This window comes from Spodoptera frugiperda, chromosome 13, assembly GCF_023101765.2.
Source record: "Spodoptera frugiperda isolate SF20-4 chromosome 13, AGI-APGP_CSIRO_Sfru_2.0, whole genome shotgun sequence".
Taxonomy (NCBI): Eukaryota; Metazoa; Arthropoda; class Insecta; order Lepidoptera; family Noctuidae; genus Spodoptera; species Spodoptera frugiperda.
In genome coordinates this window covers 5,781,673-5,803,037 of record NC_064224.1, presented here as the reverse complement: position 1 = coordinate 5,803,037, position 21,365 = coordinate 5,781,673, and the positions used below count along the sequence as shown (strand labels likewise).

The window sequence follows — 21,365 nt, the reverse complement described above, 5'->3', positions numbered from 1 at the left end:
TTATTTGCACTTTAAATTCGGACTTGCTATTTAAAATAAGTGTATCAAGTATGAACACTGATAATGAATTGAGATACGTCTTCGCGTTATATCGGAAACATTTAATAACGTTATCATTTTACAGGTTTTGCAGATTATAAAATACAAAAACAGCAATGTTTCAATGTTTACATTACAACTGTCAAAATTGTCAACACATGACAGAGTGAAATGACCTGCCTGACCTCTACTGTGATAACAAAATGTTGCTCAGTTTCACGCATAGATTATACGTCTCACGCAAAATACAAGCTTAGCCTATTGATTGCTCTGATAGTAAGTATCCACTTAAGAAAATGCAATTTAAACACTTAATTTGTATTACAAGTCGCTTTAAAACGTTTTTCCAATGTCATAAAACCAAACGTTTCTAAATAACTAAACGTAAAAACGTTAAGGAGCAAACATGTTGCGACAAGTTGCCGCCTTGTCGGATTTGTTTGAAAATGAAAACATTCGAACAACCGAGGACGTAGTGTTACATATTTTTATTTTTCAATAAAATAAATACCAATACTTTTATCGTACTTATGGAAAGCCCAGTTTGTTTGTCGCAATATTTTGTAAATAAACAAAATGTTCGTTCTTTTAACAATATAATAAAATGTGATATTTTAAAACACGAAAGTGTAGTAAGTTTCGCTGAATTTATCTTCGGAGATACTTCGGTGAGTGATTTACCACCCGATTTTATCAATATATTATCAGATATTAAAATAAATCTGAGGAACAAATCAAAATTAGATTTCAAGGAGTACTTTTCTGAGAATAATATTTTACAATTACATCCTGTCGACAAAGAGTATATTTTAAGCAATTGTTGGAAAGCCCTAAGTGAAATACTGCCCAGAAACTTTTATGGAAGTGATAAAAACAAAAAACATATCAAGGATTATCTTCGAACTGTAGTTTACAGCATGAAACGGCAGAATTTTCTTCCTCAAATAATGATTGTTGGATGGGACTTTGAAGTGGTACCTTGGAAAAATCTGATAACCAATGCAAAACTAATATTACTCAAGGTATTATTTTGGCTGACCAAATATGTAATATCTCCAATGATCTGCCTTAACTTTTATGTTACAACATGCAAACTAGACGCTAACGAGAACAAACTTTATTATTTTTGGAAAAATCAATGGCAGAGCTTTTATGACAAGCATGTTTCTAAAATGGTATTCAGTAAGGTAATGAAGAAATGTGAACCATATTCACTGGGTAAAAAATCTAAGAAAACCCACAACCTTGCCGATAGACTAAGACTGAAAATGTTGAAAAAGGGTATTCCAAAATTATATTTAACGTTGAAGCCTAATAATGACTGCAGACCAATTGTTTGCTACAAAAATGAATTACTAAATCAATCAGAAAAATATAAATTTAAAGAGAGATTAAAATTTTTGAGATTATTGACTGGTAAACCACCATTAAAACTAGAAAATCAATACAAAACATTGCATACTAAATGGGTAGCTGCAAACAAGCCCAAGCTTTATTTTATTAAGACGGATCTTAGTAATGCTTTTGGTTGCATTAACAGAGAGAAATTATCAAAAATATTGTCAGAGAAACACTTAAATATTCAGAAGACTGAAAAGTGTATAAGTATGAAGAAAAAAATTGCACAACAGTATAGAGATCTAGTAACAGAACTGCGGAAACCAATCTTGATTCGTGCTGGATCTACAGTTTATGAATGGAAAGAAGGATTGGTTCAGGGTTACAAATATTCCCCAGCACTGTCCGAACTGTATTACACATATCTCGACGAAATATACTTCTGTGAACACATGAAACTGACTGAAAATCAAGTTAAATTGTTTATTCGAGTGGTTGATGATTATTTGTATATTACAGATTCTTTAGCAGATGCCACTTCTTTTTTAAATGCATTATCCAATTATAGAAATGTGAATTATGAGAAAACTACAGTAAATTTTCCTCATGAAAGCATAAAACAAAGTGAAGATATAATTTTCCTTGGCTACTGTTACAATACTGAAACTATGGAAGTGAGCAGGGCTAATAACATATTTGCTGGACAAATGTGTTATAAAATCGCATTTACAAGTGGAATTTCTGAAATACACAAGTTTATTGAAAGTCGAATTGGTCAATCAGGTATTCCAATTAATAGTCACATCTTTAATTTGAACTATAATACTGAGGAACTAATATGGAAGCACATATTCACTACCTTTTGCCTATCAGCTAATAAATTGTGTACTATAATGGCAATACTATGCAATGAGCAGGAAATGAAGAACATTTTATGGCTGTACAAAAAGAGGGTAGCTGTAAAATTAAGTAATTCTATGATAGAAATGTTAATAAAAAATAAGCCTGCAGATTTTATTTTTATGTACTGCATTAACCATTTTAGATATCTGTCATGGAAAGCTCTCTATTTATGTGCAAAACAGACTCCAAAATGTACTGGGCTGGTGCCTGCCGTGAATAATGAATTGAGAAAGTCTGACTGTATATTTGGAAAGTGGCGGGAACACGCAAGGAGGATTAATACAAATGGGGAGTGTGAACGTAAATCGATAAGAGAAATATGTCGAAGAACTGATTTGCGAAAGATTTTCCGAGAATTTGACGTTTTACCTAAAGGATTTGAGTGTTACCATCATAAAAGATTGTTGTAATAAAATAAATAATTGCATAGTGTTAAAAATATTTTATTTCACAAAAATACATATAAAGCTATTCACGTGGACGGTATAAAAATGTTTAAAAATAATATCTAGATTATCTAGGCACACATTTGGACGGATTTAAAGAAGCTGCATAACACAAACAACTTATTCTAAATCAGGTTACTTCATTTACTTAGATTATAATATCACTAGGTACTTCCGCGCGGTTTCACCCGCTCTGCTCGGTTCCTATTGATCATAGCGCGATGTTTTATAACCTATAGAATTCCTCGATGAGTGCACTATCCAACACAAAACAAATTATTCAAATCAGATCAGTGGTTCTAGAGATCAGCGCGCTCAAACAAACGAAACTCTTTAGCTTTATATATTAGTATACATATAGATATGTCAGATCTATTAAGTCACATAGGAATGTCTTATAAATATATATCACTTACAACTATTACATATGTTTCAAAAATAAAAATAATGTAAAATGTTTAAACTTTGTAAAATAAAAAGTACCTAATTGTACATCACTGTCTTTTGATTGATACATAATAAATATAATATGTGTAAAAACATACATATTATAACATTATAATTAACATACAAATAAATGCCATAAAATCTTATTTATCAGCTGCTACTAGTATCAGTTGTTTTGATTCTAAACTACAGTCTTATTAAAAATAATAAGGAGGTAAATCTATCTTAATAGAGCTAAGAAAAATAGGGAAATTGCTAATAGATGCCCCATAACGCCATTGCTGTAGGCATGGGACAAGAAGTCAGGATCGGACGCTACATAATACGAAGCTTGTGGGGCATCACAGGAGACAATGCGAGCTGCTCTTATGAGTGCAGGACCTGCGACGATTTCAGCCGATCGCTTGCTGTGAGCCAAAGGCTTCAGGCGTACAGCCACATCACTGAATATTAGGTCGGAGTAAGGCGGTGGCGAATAGAACATGCTAAAACTGAAAATAAACAAGTTTTTTAATATTTACATCTTTAGGTTAGCTGCTTTTTTTGTGTGACACAATGCAGTGAACTAAGTGGGTGATCCATAACTAATGGCAGTATTATTTTGTCATCATATTATTGCGGTGACACATGACAAGTGGCAGATTACAGAAGTCGCATATAGACGATCAACGGATGACGTAATCCGTTGATTTGCTCGTCATTTGTCATTTGTCGTCACAATATGATAGAAACTACATTTTTTTTATGTGACAAGAAAGAGCAAAAGTATAGTAACCTAACCAAATAAGGCCTATGCCCCAATAATGACTTTAAGCCTATTTTGAAAATTTCCCTCTTCCCGATTTCAAATGGTCGCCAAAGTTTGTAGAAGTGTGCATGCACATTACTTAACTAATTTGAGCACAGCAAGCAACCCGTGCCGCGATTATGTTGGAACCTACAGACGAAAACAATCACGACGTGGAGCGCACTTTAGTTTTTATAAAATTCGAGTAGCGTAAACTGTTAGTAATTTTATATTTATCAGTATACGACGTGCCGTGTTTTGTCTGTATGACAATTATACCTTTAGCCATCTCCTCACATAAGTGAAATACGTATAATATCGGTGTATTTCATATAATCGTTGTTTTGTTTACCTATGTGCCATGCCCTAATAAAGCCTACAAAAAAAACGTGTAGGCCTTATTACGGCATAGTTTTTTTTCAGTAATTTCATAGAAAACGGATCACCTGCTTCTGTCAAAAAGAACGCCAATGGATTTTGCAAAAGATGGAAAACGCTGTTAAAATGGTAGAGAGGGGTAAACGGGGTGAATAGATACAGAAAAGGGGTGAATGGATATCGGGAAATTCTTCATAGTATCTATTTACCCTTCGAATTCTATTCACACTGTTTTACCCGGTAGGCTGCTGCAGCCAGATATAACTTCCAAAGAAGTACGCACCATCTAAAGAGTGGTTCGACTACACGAAAGCTAGGTCGGTCGCTAAATTGGCTACAGAACAAGAAGTTATTCTCATTCGTTTGACTGATGCTGGGGTACCGATGACTTCAAAGATGTTACTTGGGTATTACATGATGAGAAACTCGTTTAGCCTGATATATAATGACCAAAATTAATTAATAAGATCCCATTACATTTATTATAAGCATTGACAAAGTTTTATTATAATTAAGAAGTAGAATACTTACTAGTTTTTATTGAGGCCTTATTAAGACATAGGGTTCCCAATAAGGCCAAAGTGACACTTTAGTTATTTGTGTTTACAAAATTGTAATTTTTGTTTCTAAAGCCATTTTGATTCCATTATTACAAAGTTTAATAAATAAATATAAGATTTTGAAATTATCAGCCCATTGTCATTTTAAACCTACGAGCTAGGCGGTAATAAAAATAAGGTAGGCCTTATTTGGTTAGGTTACCTTAATCAATTAAACACTTTCGTATTTAATGACTTTAAAACAATGCAATAATAATGTGTGTTGCGATATTCCAGTACTCAATAACATAAAATTATTTAGTTATTTACCTGAATTCATCAGTAGTAACAGCTCCATAGAATTGCTGCGCGTACACCATCAAGTTCGAGTATGTATCCAATTCAGTGTGGTTGGGTCTACCCATTAGAACCGAACCAGGCACCTTACCCAAGTTACAGTGCTTGTATTCATGCATTTTGGCGCGAGTACCTGCAATAACACAATATATTATACTCCAATAATAAACCAATCAGATGAAAGCAAAATTCCGTGAGCTTTTCATAATCTCGCCTTTTAATCCCCGAAGGTATAAATAGAGGTGCAAATATACAACGTAACACCATTTTATTACTATGCGGTTGGCGCAGTAGCTAGGCAACTAACTGCTACGCAACATGGGGCGGGTTTGATTTGGGGCACGGGAGAACTGTGTGATCCACAAATTATTGTTCCATTTAAGTGTGATGTTTATATGACACAGAAGAAAATCCCATTGCGGGGACAATAGTTAAAAACATGAAATAAACGCTATGTATAGACATAAAAGGCTCACCCAAATAAGAAATCGACCTTGGGGTTTATTTCCACTGATACAGTAAAACAGGGTGAATTGGGATCGAGAGGTGATTGGGGACAGAAGAGGGGTGAATAGATACTATGAAGAATTTCCCTATACCTATTCACCTCTCTTCTGTCCCTATTCACCCCGTTTTACGGTACTTACCATCAGGACACAACAACTGCAGGTCGTCGGGCAAGAGGTCCCTGGCCCACCACTCGCGACGTCTGCCCGCGGACACCTCAGCCGGAGCCGAGTGGCGGACAAATGCTACGTCCCCGCCGCCCTCTACCATACAACGAACCGCGCCTACGTGGCCAAAGTAGTCCTCACTGGCGTCGCGACGGCAGCGTCTGGGTGATCAAATGAGGAACTTAATATAAATACAATACAAGCCTACATATAAGGCCTGTTAGTGGACGCTTTTAGGTTGATGATAATGAGGTGGGATAGAAGCGTGTTATTAATAAAAGATTAGCGTTTACAAAAAGTAAAAGGCAAGGTTTTACTAGCGTCTTCGCCCACGTTCCCATTCCCATAGTTTACGGTCTGGAATTGTTCCAATGTTAAAATTTTTGTTTAAATAATACGTTGCCCCACATTAGGATTTTCTCCTGTGTCGTGGGTGCGTTTACAAACATACAATTTCACATGCACATGACACCCAGACCCGAAACAACAATTTGTGTTTCGGGTCTGGGTGTCATGTGCATGTGTTGTTGTTCCGTGCGGGAATCGAACCCGCTATACGTTGCACGGCAGCCAGTTTCCTAGCCACCGCGCCAACCGTGCAGTCATTCATTCTGTGTTCCAATTTTATTTCGATCCCTACAGCCGTTTCGACGTGATTGAGTAACAAACATACACACAAATAGACAAACTTGCATTAATAATATAAAGTAAGATGATTTACCTGAAAGACGCGCCATGACAGAGATGGCAGAGGTTGTCGTGTGGCACGGTGGCAGAGTCCACGTACTCGGCGCTGAGTGCGCCGGGCGCGCACGACTTCGTGAAGTACTCCGCCGCCGCGTGCGCACCGTCGCAACCGTATGATCTGCGGAATATTATTTTTGTTATCAACAGCTGCAATTGGTCCCCAGGACTATAAGTAAATTGATTAGGTAGTCTAAACAATGCAAGGGGTTACCTTATCGGGAGGCACGCTTTTCTTTCCTTTCCTTTTACCAATGGACATCTAGTCTCTGAACATCGTGACGTTTAAGGCATTTACAGTAATTAACAATGAAATTTTCCGTTTAAAAAAAAAGTTGCCCCACAATAGGATTTTCTCCTGTATTGTAGGTTGTCGGTACGTCAAGCAACACCATAATTTCACATACACATCACACCCAGACCAGAATTGATCCTTAACTACTAAACATACATTTCTGGTGGTTGCAAAACAAAACATTCATATGTAAAAGGGTTACTTTGTAACCTATTTGCAGAAATAAATATTATAATTTCAACAAAAACGTTATGTTACCTGATCCACCCATTAGATATGAGGTAAGCAAGCGGGAACACCCATCCAGCGGCCATCCCCAGTCCAGTGTGGCAAGCATTCTTTCCGCGCAAATACGTCAGGTCTGTATCGGGATCTTGTTCTTTAGCCACAGCCACTGCATAGTACCAGTTGTCTCCGCTCGAGTAGATCTACGATGGGAAAGAATATGCTGTGATTATTATTATTACACGGTATACCCGGCAAACGAGCACATGGATCACCTGATGGTAAGCAATCGTAGCCGCCCATTGGCAACACCAGTAGAGTTACAAGTGCATTGTTGACAATTTATAGATTTCCAATTCCCAATTGTGATTAGGGGATTAGACATTTGGTAATTGGGGACTATTTTGAGGGGGAAAGCGATTACGCACTTGCGTTGAGGAATAGATGATGGACTCTCCTATCCTCCATCAATTTATTTGCTAATGAATACAGTTACATACAAGGTGTTACAAATACATCCAATCTAAATGACTTGGATTTGCTGTGCCTGACAGGGACCATTTGGAATCTTGTTAATTTTAAACCAACTATCATATTTAGTAAGTAAATATTTATTGAGTATTGACTTTAATAAGCTTACCTCCTGCATAAAAGGCACGAGTCGATGCATGTTGGCGGCGTGCAACATGTCCGCGGCGTCGAAGAGCGCGAAGTCCGCGGCTCCCTCGGCGATGGCGCGCTCGCAGTGCCGAGTACTGTGGCCCCGCCAACACACCAGCGTGGGGGACAGGAACGCCGCCTTCAGCGCCACCTACATACAACATTTGGCAATATTCATCTTATTACTTAACTCTATTATGGTATTAATACTAAGATACGTCGATACCTATTATAATAAGGCTGAAAAGTTTGTTTGGCTTTGAACGCGACTAACCCTTTCCGCTGATATACAGGTGTTTGTTCGGATTAAATAATAATATTTTTTGTGTGGGATAGTTCCTTTATTGAGGCAGATAATATAGAGTATAAAACATTTAGTTACAATAGAAGCCTTGCAGCGGGGGAAACCGCGCGGGCAGTAAATTCCTTATACATAATACGCACCCTGTATTAGTTAGTTAGTAGTTTTGATTTCAAGATATGAACTAGCATCTCAAGCGCCTTTCACCCGTAGCCTTTTATAGTATGTCTCATGAAAGATAATGATGATTTTTTTAAGGATGGAAAATCACGAATTACTTCTACAGCCTTGGGCGAGGCGAGAGGGAGTGTCAAACTCTTACTGACTAAAATCCACCCCGTTCCTACTCCTGCTTTTCGAGCCGGTAACTAATGGAAAGAGATTACATTATATATTCAGTACTCACCCTCATTTTAAGACACTTGTCCATCTCCTGGTCGCTAGTGACACACAGCGTGGCCCGCTTTATAGGACAGCCCCGGATCGCTAGCACCGCGTTCTCTGCCTGCCCTCCTACGAACTTGTTGTTTAATATATGTTTGGCAGCCTGCTCCTCTTCTTTTAACACTCGGAAATTTACTGTCGCGTCCTGTGAAATATAGGAAGAATATATAAGTGGTAATTGTGTTTGTGTGTAGGTATGTTTGTTACTTAATCACATCAAAACCGCTGAAGGGATCGGGAAGAAATTTAGAACAGCGGTAGATTATAGATTGGAAAAACATATAGGTAGGCTATTTATTATCCCAAATGAATGCAGGCGACGCCGCGAAATTATATTTTTTTGTTTTATACAAAGAAGTTTATTTTCGCGTTTGTTAGTTTGTATGAACGCGATAAACTCGAAATTACTTTCGCGTGTAGCGCCGAGGTTGAGGTGCTCGGCAATGGTATTAAGTGTATATTATCATTAAGTACAATTTTAGGAAATCGTGTATAACTTGCAGTAAGTAATATTTTTAAACGTACCTGTAGCAACAAATCCGTGGTCTCATTGGACCTGAAGAGCTGGAATATTGATTCGATAGGTTGGCCTGACGAGTCCACTCGGTTCTTGAAAGGCGGCATAGTGCTTGCTCTAGGAGAAAAAAAAAGATATTATGTACACATGTACTTGTGTAACTGTTAGAGAAAATTGCTCGACTATTTTCAAGCCGCGACAGGGGTTCATAAAGTATGTGGTGTATTATTGTAAGTCGTAATGTGTAATTAATTAATTTATATCTATTCTAATATCTATATTCAAATATATAAAGCTGAAGAGTTTGTTTGTTTCAATGCGGTAATCTCCGGAACTACCTGTCCGATTTTTATCGAGTAAGGTTATAAGCTATAATACATCAAGCTTTGACCAATAGGAGGCGAGCAGAGCGGGTGAAACCGCGTGGAAGTTATGGAGCCTCCAGTAAACTCATTTACACAACGAATACGTTGCTTCATGTTGGTTTTCTTTGAGACCGTGGTATCACTCCGGTCGAGCTGGCCCATTCGTACCGACGCATTTCACTTCCACACTTAAATTATAATTAGTTTATGTAGTTTATACTTACTTATGATTCATATCCTCTTCAAATTCATTCTGTCTGTTATTGAAGTTATTGTTAAATCTATTGTCTCTGTTGAAACTATCGTATGGGTATCGCGACGACTCGGTAGACGAGTAGGGGTTGTACCCACCAGTTTGGAACCCATTCGTAATATTATTGTAGTTCTTATTAAGAGGGTTCGGTTCTCCATAGAGTTGGTATATTATTTGTAAAAAGTCTTGGTATCTGTAAGAAAAACGAAAATATATCAACTGTAATAAACATGTAACGTCACGCCTTTTATACCCGAAGGGGTAGGCAAAGGTGCACATTACACCCACTTTTCACCATTTGTGTTATAAGTCCCATGTAATAGGTGGTGAGCCTATTGTTATATACTGTGCACAATTCCAGACTCTGTGCTACCACTGAGAAATTTTAGGAATTAAAATATGAATTTTAATATTAGGTCAAATAAAGATAGCTTACTTTTTCCTCTGTTCCATAGACACAGCACTGCTGGTGACGATTGCATCAGCCGGGACTCGACCCCAATTGCAGTTCTCTGAATCTGTCACAGGGCGTCTTGATCCATCTCGACAGATTATTTCGAATTGATCTTCTGTTACACCACCTGAGAAGATTTAAAAAAGAAACAAACAATTATCTTGCTTTTTGTATGTTAATGAACGCACTAATCTCCGTAACTACTGGTTCGAATTTAATAAGTATTTTTTTGTTGGATAGTTCATATATCAAGGAAGGATATAGGCTATAAACAGTGGCGTAACTATACCGTTCGGGGCCCAGGGCAAATTCGTTGGATGAGCCCGTTTTCCCAATATAAAAAATAATAGTTCAGATAACAATTTTTCAACTTTCCCCTCCCGGTTCGGGGCCCGTGGGATTTTGCCGGCTTGCCACCCTATAGTTACACCACTGGCTATAAAACATCACGCTACGATCAATAGGAGCCCAGCACCGAGTGAAACTGCGCGGGAATAGCTAGTAATACCACATGATGACTTTTTTTGGCTTCTCCCGCCTTGGCCGAGGCGGGAGGGAGTGTCAGACACTTACTGACTAGAAACCACCCCGTTCCTACTCCTACTTTTCGATCGCCCGGTAAACCCGCTAGGTGGTCCGCAGCTACCACATAATGACTTACCAAGTATCTGATGGGACAGCAAAGCGTGTTGGACAGTAGTATCACGAACGAAGGCGATTTCTCCCGAGTTGTTGGCAATAAGACAACGCAAGGCGCCTTCGTAGCCAGCGTAAGGATCTGCCAACGTACACCGTATCCCAGCCCCGCCCGAACATAGCTTGCACAATCTGGTTTAAGGGAAAATATGCTTTATTATAAGTAAGTTTGGGTGTACTTTAGCAAATTTAAAAAAGTTGTAAGAATTTACATAAAGATTTTTTTCACAAAACAAAAAAACAATGATGAGGGATCACTTTTTACAGTTGTATTTATAATTAAACCTCAATGGAAGACAATAAAGTTCATTTTGCGATATAACAGTGAAAACTATATCTATTTTGCAATTTGTTTGAGACTGACAATGAAAACACAATAATCTATTATTGAATATTACTTTATTATAGACTTTATTTCCAATGCTGAGAGACTAATTTTGTATGAACAAAATTGGTTAATTATTGTAAATGGGTTAATTAGGTACTTACTTGTCAGAGTTATCTCCAATGGGATTGTACATATCTTTCAATGAGTTAGGTGCGCAGGAGTCGCCAAAGAACTCGATAGCTGACTTTACATGATTGTTGCAGTCTGTTATTTTTAAACCTCCTTCTTGCATTAACTGTAACAAATTGGACTTATCTAAGTACTGGTTTTTGCTTGCGGCTTTACACGCTCTAGGTATAGGTATATTTATAAAACATTCCTTATATTTTTTTGCGTCGAAAAAATCAAATGAACGCCTTGCTCCCGCAAGGTAAGCGTCCACAGACCCGCAACGATGATGCGGTCCGTACGATGCGGATCAGTGGACGCAGTTGTATGAGTTTCTATACAAGACAAACAAAAATCCGTTGCGTGCGATGCGTACGATGCGGGTCTATGAACGCATGAACAATTCTGCACATATTTTTAAGAAAAGCAACAATTCTTTTGCTATAATATTATAATGTAACAAGATAACAATAATAGGTAATAAAAGTATTTTGTATAAAACAACATAATTATAATACATGAACTTACCACATGTATGGGCATGACCCAGCCGGCGAGAGCTCCGACCCCAGGGAAACAGGCCTTTGCTCCTCGAAGCCCTGACAGTCCATAGCCAGGCTGTATTGATGGCAGAGCACCCTTGCGAACCACTGCTATTGAATATTGGTAGGGCTTGCCTGCACCATATAACTGTTGTAAAAGAAAATTTAGAAATTAAAACTAGTTGCCATTGAATAAATATGGAAATAATATTGAAAAAAATACAAACAAAATAAAATCAATTACCAAAGAATTGCTTTAAATTCAATATATATGCATAATGGCCCCATTTAATAAAAACAGAAAACCAACATGAAACAACACTTGCAGTGTGTGAGGTTACCAGAGGCCCAATTACCCCCTTCCCAATCCACAATTATCCAACAACCCTTAATTCCTTGCTTCTGGTGTTACAGGTGTCTATGAGTAGCGGCAATTGCTTACCATGAGGTGATCCTTCTGCTTGTTTAGCGACTTATATCATAAAAAAAACCATCACAATATTTAAACTCCACACTTATTTTTTGTTCCAACATAATTTTAACAGACAGATTTGTACTCTTACCTCTTGTAGTATGGGCACTAGAGAGTGGTAGCGGCCAGCAACATATACTTCTCCAGCATCCAAACCAAGCAAGGAGGCTTCACCTTGGTCTACCCATGACATGCACTCCTCTGTATCAAATGCCTATGAAAAAATTAATTCAAAAAGTGAAATATAAAACTCAGAGAAAAAAGTCAAATTTTTTTTAATGAATAAAAGAAAACACAAATATTTTTATTTTAATAGGAAAATGCTTTTCGCCAACAAGACAGTTTTGTCTCTAACAATAAAATCAAAGTCTAAATTATTTAGGTATTCCAATTAAACCATTATCAGGTACTTTTGAAACATCAACAAATAAAGTCTATCAGTCTGAAGAAGCTAGGTGTTATAAAGGTGGACCAAATCTATCCACTTTATATGCAACAGAGCTCCTTTATATCTCAGAAACCTTGAATTGGGATTTCAAGTAGTCATGTAAAACAATTCACAAAGTCCTCCTACTTAGTTTTTATTATTAAAATCAACTAAAACAATTCATTTACAATAAAATATTGTCCAAAATCTACTTACTCTTCTACACTTCAGCTCAATAAAATCCTTTCCAAAGAGCCCCTTGTCCTGTAGAACTGACTGGGCTAGTTTCTCACATTTCTGGTTCTCCAGTAGAGATGTGGTACACCAAGTAATGATGTCTTGTCCCTCTATTTTAGGCACTTTGTTTATCCCATTAATTGCATTCTCACTGCCATAAATACTGGCACTTGTTATACCTGGAATATTAAGGTTCATTAGATTATGGGAGTAGCACTAATAATATAAGTGGTGAAAAGGGGGTGTTTCATAGTATGTACACTTTTTTCTAACTCTTCAGGTGTGAAATTGTTTCTTTATGAATATAATTTTTTGTTTTAGTTTAGAATGTCTAAATTCAAATTGAAAATTATTGATTTCAAATAGACCAGGAAGGCACTTTTGAATCTCAAAGCAAATATGACTGCATGGTTGGCATGCCATGGAATGTGTAGTGGTTTGATTCCGGCACAGAACAACTCTTTGTGTGATCCACAAATTGTTGTTTCAGGTCTAGGTGTGTGTATGTGAACTTGTATATTTGTAAACACACCCATGACACAGGAGAAAATCCTTGTGTGGGGCAACATTTTTTTTAATAAATCCTATATTAAAAACCCATTATCCTATCACTTAGCCTGATTATATACTGATTCACGATTTGCATGTTCACAGGCCTCTAATTATAAACTGACAAGCTGTTGTAAAAGAAAAGTATGTTACTTTCTTTCTAATAAGACTAATGTCTTCAGTGGTGTGGTGTAGGTATCACCTAGGTTTCAGCTGTCTAATCCTTATCATCAGTATAAATAATAATTGTCTCTTACTTCTTATAAAGCAAAGCTTCATTGTTTCAAATCAATGTTTGAAAATTGGATTTGTATGTGGTGTTGTTGCTTTCTTTGTAGAATTTATAAAGTATTATCTATTATTATGGTCCAGATACCATCTACATGAGACAACTAACTATTATTTCTCGTCAATCTAATATTATACTTTCATAATATCAAATAATTTTCAAATACAAAAAAAGTTGTCTAAACTTTGCCACAAGTTTCTTGTTTATTTACTTACCAATAAGAATGGAAGTAAGTGTTATAATGAGGTAAGTATCCATGTTTAAAGATATTCCACACGATTTCATTTAAAAATGCACCGGCTCATGTTGTTTTTCGTTAAAAATATTAGTTTTTGGACACGCCCCAGCGGTAAACTGTTGACTTGAACTGACCAATTTGATATGATTGATTCATTTTTTAATAACCGCAATGATGCTTCGAGTGTTTGGATACTAGGTTTTTAACTCAACTCCTGTATGTATAAATATATACTGTGTGAGTAAATAGATATCCATTTTTACTCGAGTATTTATCCAAATCAGTGGATTAATACTTTTTTACAGTGTTAGTTCTATTATTTCATAGAATTTGATGAAGATGAAAAATGTAGATGAATAAAAAGTGATGTCAAAAAAAGGAACAACTTTGACATTGGAGATTGATTGGTGGTTGACAGTACTCGGCAATTTGACATTTGGTAGTTTGACAATTTAGAGAAGTTTCACGAAATCGTAGTAAATTTTAAATTTTCTTTCTATACCTGCTTTTATAATATATAAGTACGTTACTTGAATAATTTGCCATGATTTTACATTTATAAGTTTGTAGAAACATTAGTAGTTTATGTTACCAACGCGCCTTTTTTTCAATTACAGGTTATAATTATTTGTGTTCAAAACAATTAGTTGGAAAAGCACGTGTTTTATTTTATTGCGATGGTCGTATTCACGTGTGGTCATTGCGGAGAATCTGTGCAGAAACCTAAGGTGGAGAAACACTATATGACAATATGCAGGAATAGGAATCCCAACTTGTCCTGCATGGACTGTTTCAAAGACTTTCTGTAAGTATAAAACCTATACGATAGTTGTTTACGCGACCACATTTAGTATGTAAACACTAGGTTTCCGATTAGCGTCGTCGCGGCATTCATACGCGTTTCTATTAATAGAATTATGTCAATGAAAACTGTTCATGCCAGATAGGAAACAATCCAATAGCATTCCTATTCGATTTTTTATTACTTTTTCCAATAACAATCTACTTATCTAGTTTTCTTATTGGAGTTTGTATGTGAAGATAATGCATAGCAAACTAATAATACATTTACATTATGTTAATAATTGGGAATAACCACAATTTTATTTTGTAAACCATTTCGCTTTTGGCAATGTGACAAATTACAGTCAATGAAACCATTTAAAACATTTTTGGCTTATGTAACTATCTGCTTAATTCTAATTTTAGTGTAATAAGTCTTATTCTTATTAATTTAAAAACTAAATTCCAGGGGCCAGGACTATGAGTCACATATAAAATGTATCACAGAAGAGGAACGCTATTCCGGAAAAGGTTTTGTTTCCAAAGAAAAAAAAGGTGAGAAGAAGCAAAATGCATGGGTTGAAATGTTACAATCTGTATTAGATGAACAGAAAAGTGCACCAAGAAATGTACTTAGAATTATTGAGACCATCAGCAAACATAACAACACACCTCGCAAGAAACCCAAGTTCATCAACTTTGTAAAGAATGTTTGTGGGCAAAAGACAAACCCTAAGGACATTGACCAAGCCTGGGACTTGATATCAGTAAAATTGACCGCTTTATCTAATGCTAACAATAGGAATCAAAATCAAAAGAAGGATGTGACTGAAGAAGAAAAGCCCCAGACTTCCACAATTGAGGAAACTGACGAGAAACCTGAAGAGAATGACATAGAAAATGAAGAAGCTGAAGAGAATGGAGTAGATGGGAACGGTGTAGTGGAAGGAAATGGTGAAGCAGTACAGAATGAGGAAGAAGGTGCAGGTAACAAAAAGAAATCTAAAAAACAAAGGAAAGAAGAGAAGAAACATAAGAAATATGAAGCTGAACTGCAAAGTGCTGCAGCTCCACCTGAAGAAGTAGAGGAAGAAACTGAAACCAAGAAAGGTAAAAAGAAAAAGAACAGGACTGAATCTGTCAATGGTGAAGAAAATGTTCAACCTGAAGGTAAAAATGGCAAAAACAAAAAACGCAAGAGACAAGATACTGTAAATAGTGTAAATGGGGCACAAGAAGTTGCTGATAATGGAATGGAGGTAGAGGCAGCCGTTGCTACAGGAAAGGCACAAAAGAAGAAGAGCAAGACTGCACAGGAAGAAGAAGAAGAAGCAGAAGAAAGTATTTGTTTGCATGACCAGAATGTTGCCAAAATAGGAGAGTTAGCCGTTAGTGATAAATTTAATTGGCATGCTGTTATTATTTCTGTATTGCAGAAGAAAGGCAATGAACTGCCATTCAAACGTTTGCAAAAGAAGGTTCTAGGAGAGTATAGTGAAGCGACAGGCAGAGAAGTAGATGACCGGATTGCTGACAAGTTTATAAAGAAACTGAAAAGTGCTCCAAATGTGAGAGTTGACAAAAACAGAGTACTCCTTATTGACTGAGAAGTTGTTTTAAAATTGTGTTGTCTTTATAATACTGCCACACTTTGGAACAAGGTTTTGTGGAATGATGATTTATTATTAAAGATAACAGGTACAGGCCCGCATCGTACGCATCGCACGCATCGTTCTCTTTTCGTATGACGCCATCCGTACGCATCGCATGTAGGCATTGCCGACGAGCGGTCCGTAACATTGGACGCAGTTGTATGAGTTTCTATACAAGACAAACTAAAATCCGTTGCGTGTGACGCGTACAATGCGGGCCTGTGGACACTTACCTTAATAATGTATTGCTATACTATTGGTTGAAATGAGATTGTATAATACTGCAGATAAATTTATATGCCGTTGTAGGATTGAAGCTGTTACATGTTGAAAATACATAATATTTATTGGTTTTGAAATATAAGCTTTAATGCATTGAATGTTTGATAAATATGAGGTAAGTTAGCTGCCAAGGTGTGGAGCCAAACTGTTATAGATTTAATACGGCTAAATAATAGTTTTTGAAGCAACTCGTTCTATACATATACAACTTATTTAGTTCCAATATTATTTGTAAAGGCAATGATAACAATGTTCTTAATATCAAAATGTGGTTTTATTTCCTAGCATTTTATTTTTATAAGAGTTATTAATTTATTTTTTATTTTTTTTATAAGAGTTGCACTGTGCGGGAATCGAGCCGGTTGCCCAACCACCGCACCAATCGTGCAGTTTAATTAAAATTTGTTGTGGTGCCCTGTAGGTCTAAGGCTTTCCATGTTTGAGGAGACGGGTTCGAAACCTACCAATAGCAAGTATCAATGTGGCTTTTTCAGAGTTATGCGTACTTTCTAAGATTTTTTAGACATTACTGACAAAATGGTGAAGGAAAACATTGCGAGGAAACTTGGGCTTATAATTTCTAATACATAATTTTATTATAAGTTTGAAATCGCCTACCCGCATTGATTTCAAGCATGGTGATTAATGCTCAAAGTTCTGAATAAGAAGAGGCCATTGGTCAGCAGGGGTGACTTATAGGTTGTTGTTGATGATGTATGTGTGCTTTTAATTATATTACAAAACACATGTATTGGTGTGATCTGACCACATGGTTGATGCAGTGACTAGGCGACCAGCAGCTATGATATATTGCAGGAATGACATTTATGTGATCAATGTGTAAATTATTATTATCTGGGTGAAAGCGTAATTATATCGCAACAGGAAAAGAGTCCTACAAAAGTCTGACTGGGTGAAACAACATTACGTTACACTTTGAAATATTTTCATTTCATTACATTTCAAGAAAAATACCTCACCGTAGGACTTTCTTCTGTTGTGTATAAACATACAAGTAAATGCACATATACATTACACTCGGAGCCGGAACAGCAATTTGTGGATAGATTTTTTTTTTACCTCAACATCTGAGTAATTTTAATTATACATGTGATCAATGTTTTTAATAAATTTTATTTTTTATTTTATTTTATTTTAGATAGGTAGAGCTGTTAGAACCGGAGACACGTTGCGAAGCAGCCGGTTGTACAATCACTACGCTACGTTGGATTTCCATCCAGCATTCTTTCTAAAAGAGACTGGTATATACCAGTAACTACAAGCTACCTCTCTATCTTCTTTCTATCTCTTTTCTCTTATCTCTCCATGTAATAACTTATGAATGAAGTATAAAAAAAGGTGAGAACTGAAAATATGTGAAAGGAAAACATCAGTAAGTAACCTACAGGCTTACCGGTGGACAATAATAGACATGTCTTCAAAGAAACTCCTTGGGGGAGCACGGTGGCATTATCAAGCATCATTAATCATTGTTATTCATTGCCCGCTACGGCGCTAACATTATTTCGATGTTCTACATTCTTATAAAGAGTTTTTGTTACGGCGCACGGTTTCAAGTGCCTATATTGGAATTCTTTGTCAACACTTTCGATTAAGGCTGTAGGCTGTATAAGTATTAAAATTGTTTTTCTATAAGTCGGAGATTCAAGAGAATAAAGCGCACAAGATACTATAATTTAAAAGAATACACGAATAATTTTGCAATCAACGAACAGAATGATCGCTCTACGTTCGTGTAGTGGCAACATATTCAATAGCATATACTATAGTTATACCAAAGGTATTGGTGTCGCGTCAGCAATCCCACATATGCAATATACGATACGATCTAAGAGTGTACCGAATAAACAGTTTGTTGGGAGCAGTCGAGCAGATCTCTTGCTTGAGTCATATTCAGGGGCGCGGGCGTACCAACCGCCGTATCTCCAGTATCAATTAAGTACCTACCTATACGGGGCTGCCGGGCAGCGGTGGCCCCCAACGTGCGGACAGAAAAAATAAACTTCCCAATTTATTAGGTAGGGTGCGTTGGGGTAACATCGGACGGATTTTCGAATAGTTGCAAGGATGTTGCAAAAACTTTATTATCTCAATTTTGGTACACAGTAGATTAATGAAAAATAGTGGAAACGAATAATGATTAAACACAGTGTTATTTACAATTTAATTTATTTATAAATACTCAATACTTTTTGCTTTACAAGCCTATAAAATCAGGACAATTTTTTTTTGATGTGATGACGATTTGGCCATCATGGGGTAAGTTCAGACAACGATTTTAAATAATTTCTAGTGCTAGGAGCACAAGGTGTATAAAAGGAACGTAGCCGATCTTTCCTGTACTTTAACATGAAATCACAAAAATTTACCTAAAACAACAAATATAGATGTTCCAAATGATTCTATTTTTTTTCGTTTAATTTGTCCGATCTTACCCCGCATACCAAATTTCAAAGAAATTGAGTTTCTCAAAGTTTAGATTTATCCACAAGCATTTTTGAAGTGGCTGCATATGTGAGTTCTTTATTATTTATTTGCTGCATGGCTTATTCCAGCGCTTCTTTTGTATAAGAAGTGGCCCGCAAAGAGGTTCGGGAGTATTTACGTGGCAACTGAAGATTGGAAAATCAGCCCTAAGTAATTATTTAAAATTAAATTAAAATCATTTGTAACAAAAGTTTGACAATCACTGCCCATTTTCGAATAAGGATATTTTTGTCTGATCTTTACCCGACATGGGTAACACCGGATTTCAGCCTACAGAGGTAGTAGACAAATCTGGATTAGCTTTATCATATTATCATTGCTCAAAACTTAGTATTTAAGCAAAAACATGTCAAAATAAGCTATACTTTTGCTAAAATATGCAAATAAAAATGTAGGTGAAAGACCGGATAAACAAATATTTTATAAAATTTGCCTTTTTTCTAAAACGGCGCGGATACACGTCTGTGTTGACCGGAGCGAGTGGTGGTCACCGCGGGGTTGGGCGGGACTTAATGACGTGCCACGCAATGTGATCAGCATTAAAAAATATAGCCAAATAAGTGAGATATTTGATTTGTACGTTCTTACCCCTCCGCCGATCTTACCCCAACGCACCTTATTTCATTTCCTTCTTTTTTCGCGTAAAGCATGCGTTCAAAAGTTGGCATCAACTTTAGGAAAATTAACGTCGTCATAAGGGCTCCGAACATGGGCCCACTGTTATACTTAGCGGGAAAAGTCATTGGTAGGTAGATGTTCACTCTCTAAACTCAAACTCTTCAGCTTAATACCTGAAATACTTAATAAGATTACATATAAAGATTAATGTACATATCAATAAATAATAATAGGTATGAGTACCTAACTTACAGGAGATAGAAAAAATTACTTCAAATTAATTACTTAGTTCATGTACTTATTATAGGTACTTACACCCTACACTACACCGTGAAAAGCTTTATGCGTAGTCTATCTACTTACTGGCAACATTTTAATGACTTGTAAAATGTATGAGGGTAAGGGTACACTTACTCATTTTTGGGTTTACGTCGGAACGGGGATTCTCGTAAAAGTAGCTAAGTACGTACCTGTACCTACCTACTTATGTATAAATAAATAAAGTTAAGGCAGGTAGGCATATAATATTGCGGTGTAGGCACTAGGTAGCTATAGCTAGGCAGAGTAAGTAGCACGTTACAATGTAGGTTAGGTAATCATGTACGGTACTTGCCTACTTAGGTACAACCCTGTATTTTTTTAGGTCTGTTTATGTTATCCTTGCAAATATATACAGGCTAATATTGTACCTACATACATAATGCTCCCACGGGGGTAGACAGAGACTATGGAAGGCCAATTATTACGCTTCTTACATACTAAATTCGCTACATCAACAGTCATCAGTTTTTTCTTGACCTTGATATTGCATTGCACCTATTTATACATACATATGTAGGACGTACTTAAATATATTATCTTTACATTTAAGTTACACACGCACATGATATAGCACATATTATAGTATTGTAGGTACCTACACATATTGTCTTTTTTTGAGGGGGCAAAATCCTCCAATGACATCTCCCGCCTTAGGCGAGGCGACTTGGAGTGTCAGACTCTTACTGACTAAAAAGCACCCCGTTCCTAATACTGGTTTGAGCCGGAGCCCCGGAAACCTGTTAGGTAAGTTTTCCGCAGCTAGTACAGTGTACCTACCACAAAAAAGTGCTCAGATTGTGGGATAGTGTTAGTTCTCTCTTTACTCGAACTGATAAATAAGCACTATGAGGTGAACCTAATCAAAATCAATTGTTTATTAATAAACGACTAACTAACACTAAGGTCTAAGCCTGCTAATGACGTAAAGACACTACAAAGCTTGAAATTAGTTTAACAACCACTTTATCTAAATTATTACCAAAGCAAACGTAAAGGTATCGCCGTATTTCCTCCTATAAATACCTCCGTCGGTAATATTTCACGAACCTTCATTGTTCTGTTAATCCATTATTACTGAGCAGTCGTACT

General features: G+C 36.5%; 3 protein-coding genes across 4 annotated transcripts; 2 read left to right on the top strand and 1 right to left on the bottom strand.

The window, feature by feature from the left end:
- Positions 1-337: 337 nt before the first annotated feature.
- LOC118270793 (telomerase reverse transcriptase) lies at positions 338-2,706 on the top strand. Its single transcript, XM_035586571.2, has one exon. It carries the CDS (start codon positions 570-572, stop codon positions 2,688-2,690), a length of 2,121 nt encoding a protein of 706 aa, XP_035442464.2. The 5' UTR covers positions 338-569; the 3' UTR covers positions 2,691-2,706.
- LOC118270791 (melanotransferrin) lies at positions 2,703-14,268 on the bottom strand. Its single transcript, XM_035586569.2, has 16 exons — positions 14,090-14,268; positions 13,016-13,215; positions 12,464-12,586; positions 11,887-12,048; positions 11,352-11,485; positions 10,828-10,994; positions 10,149-10,293; positions 9,684-9,905; positions 9,103-9,211; positions 8,540-8,722; positions 7,813-7,983; positions 7,206-7,375; positions 6,630-6,773; positions 5,882-6,069; positions 5,208-5,367; positions 2,703-3,664 (listed from the first exon to the last, which is right to left on the bottom strand). Exons 1-16 carry the CDS (start codon positions 14,157-14,159, stop codon positions 3,394-3,396), a joined length of 2,619 nt encoding a protein of 872 aa, XP_035442462.2. The 5' UTR covers positions 14,160-14,268; the 3' UTR covers positions 2,703-3,393.
- Positions 14,269-14,495: 227 nt separating this feature from the next.
- LOC118270790 (cell growth-regulating nucleolar protein) lies at positions 14,496-17,096 on the top strand. 2 transcript variants are annotated; one of them, XM_035586568.2, is made up of 3 exons: positions 14,496-14,633; positions 14,730-14,917; positions 15,365-17,096. In XM_035586568.2, exons 2-3 carry the CDS (start codon positions 14,790-14,792, stop codon positions 16,500-16,502), a joined length of 1,266 nt encoding a protein of 421 aa, XP_035442461.2. In that variant the 5' UTR covers positions 14,496-14,633; positions 14,730-14,789; the 3' UTR covers positions 16,503-17,096. The 2 variants fall into 2 exon arrangements, with proteins under 2 accessions (XP_035442461.2, XP_050553971.1); XM_050698014.1 differs by lacking the exon at positions 14,496-14,633 and having other exon boundaries at positions 14,640-14,917.
- The last annotated feature ends 4,269 nt before the right edge of the window (positions 17,097-21,365 follow it).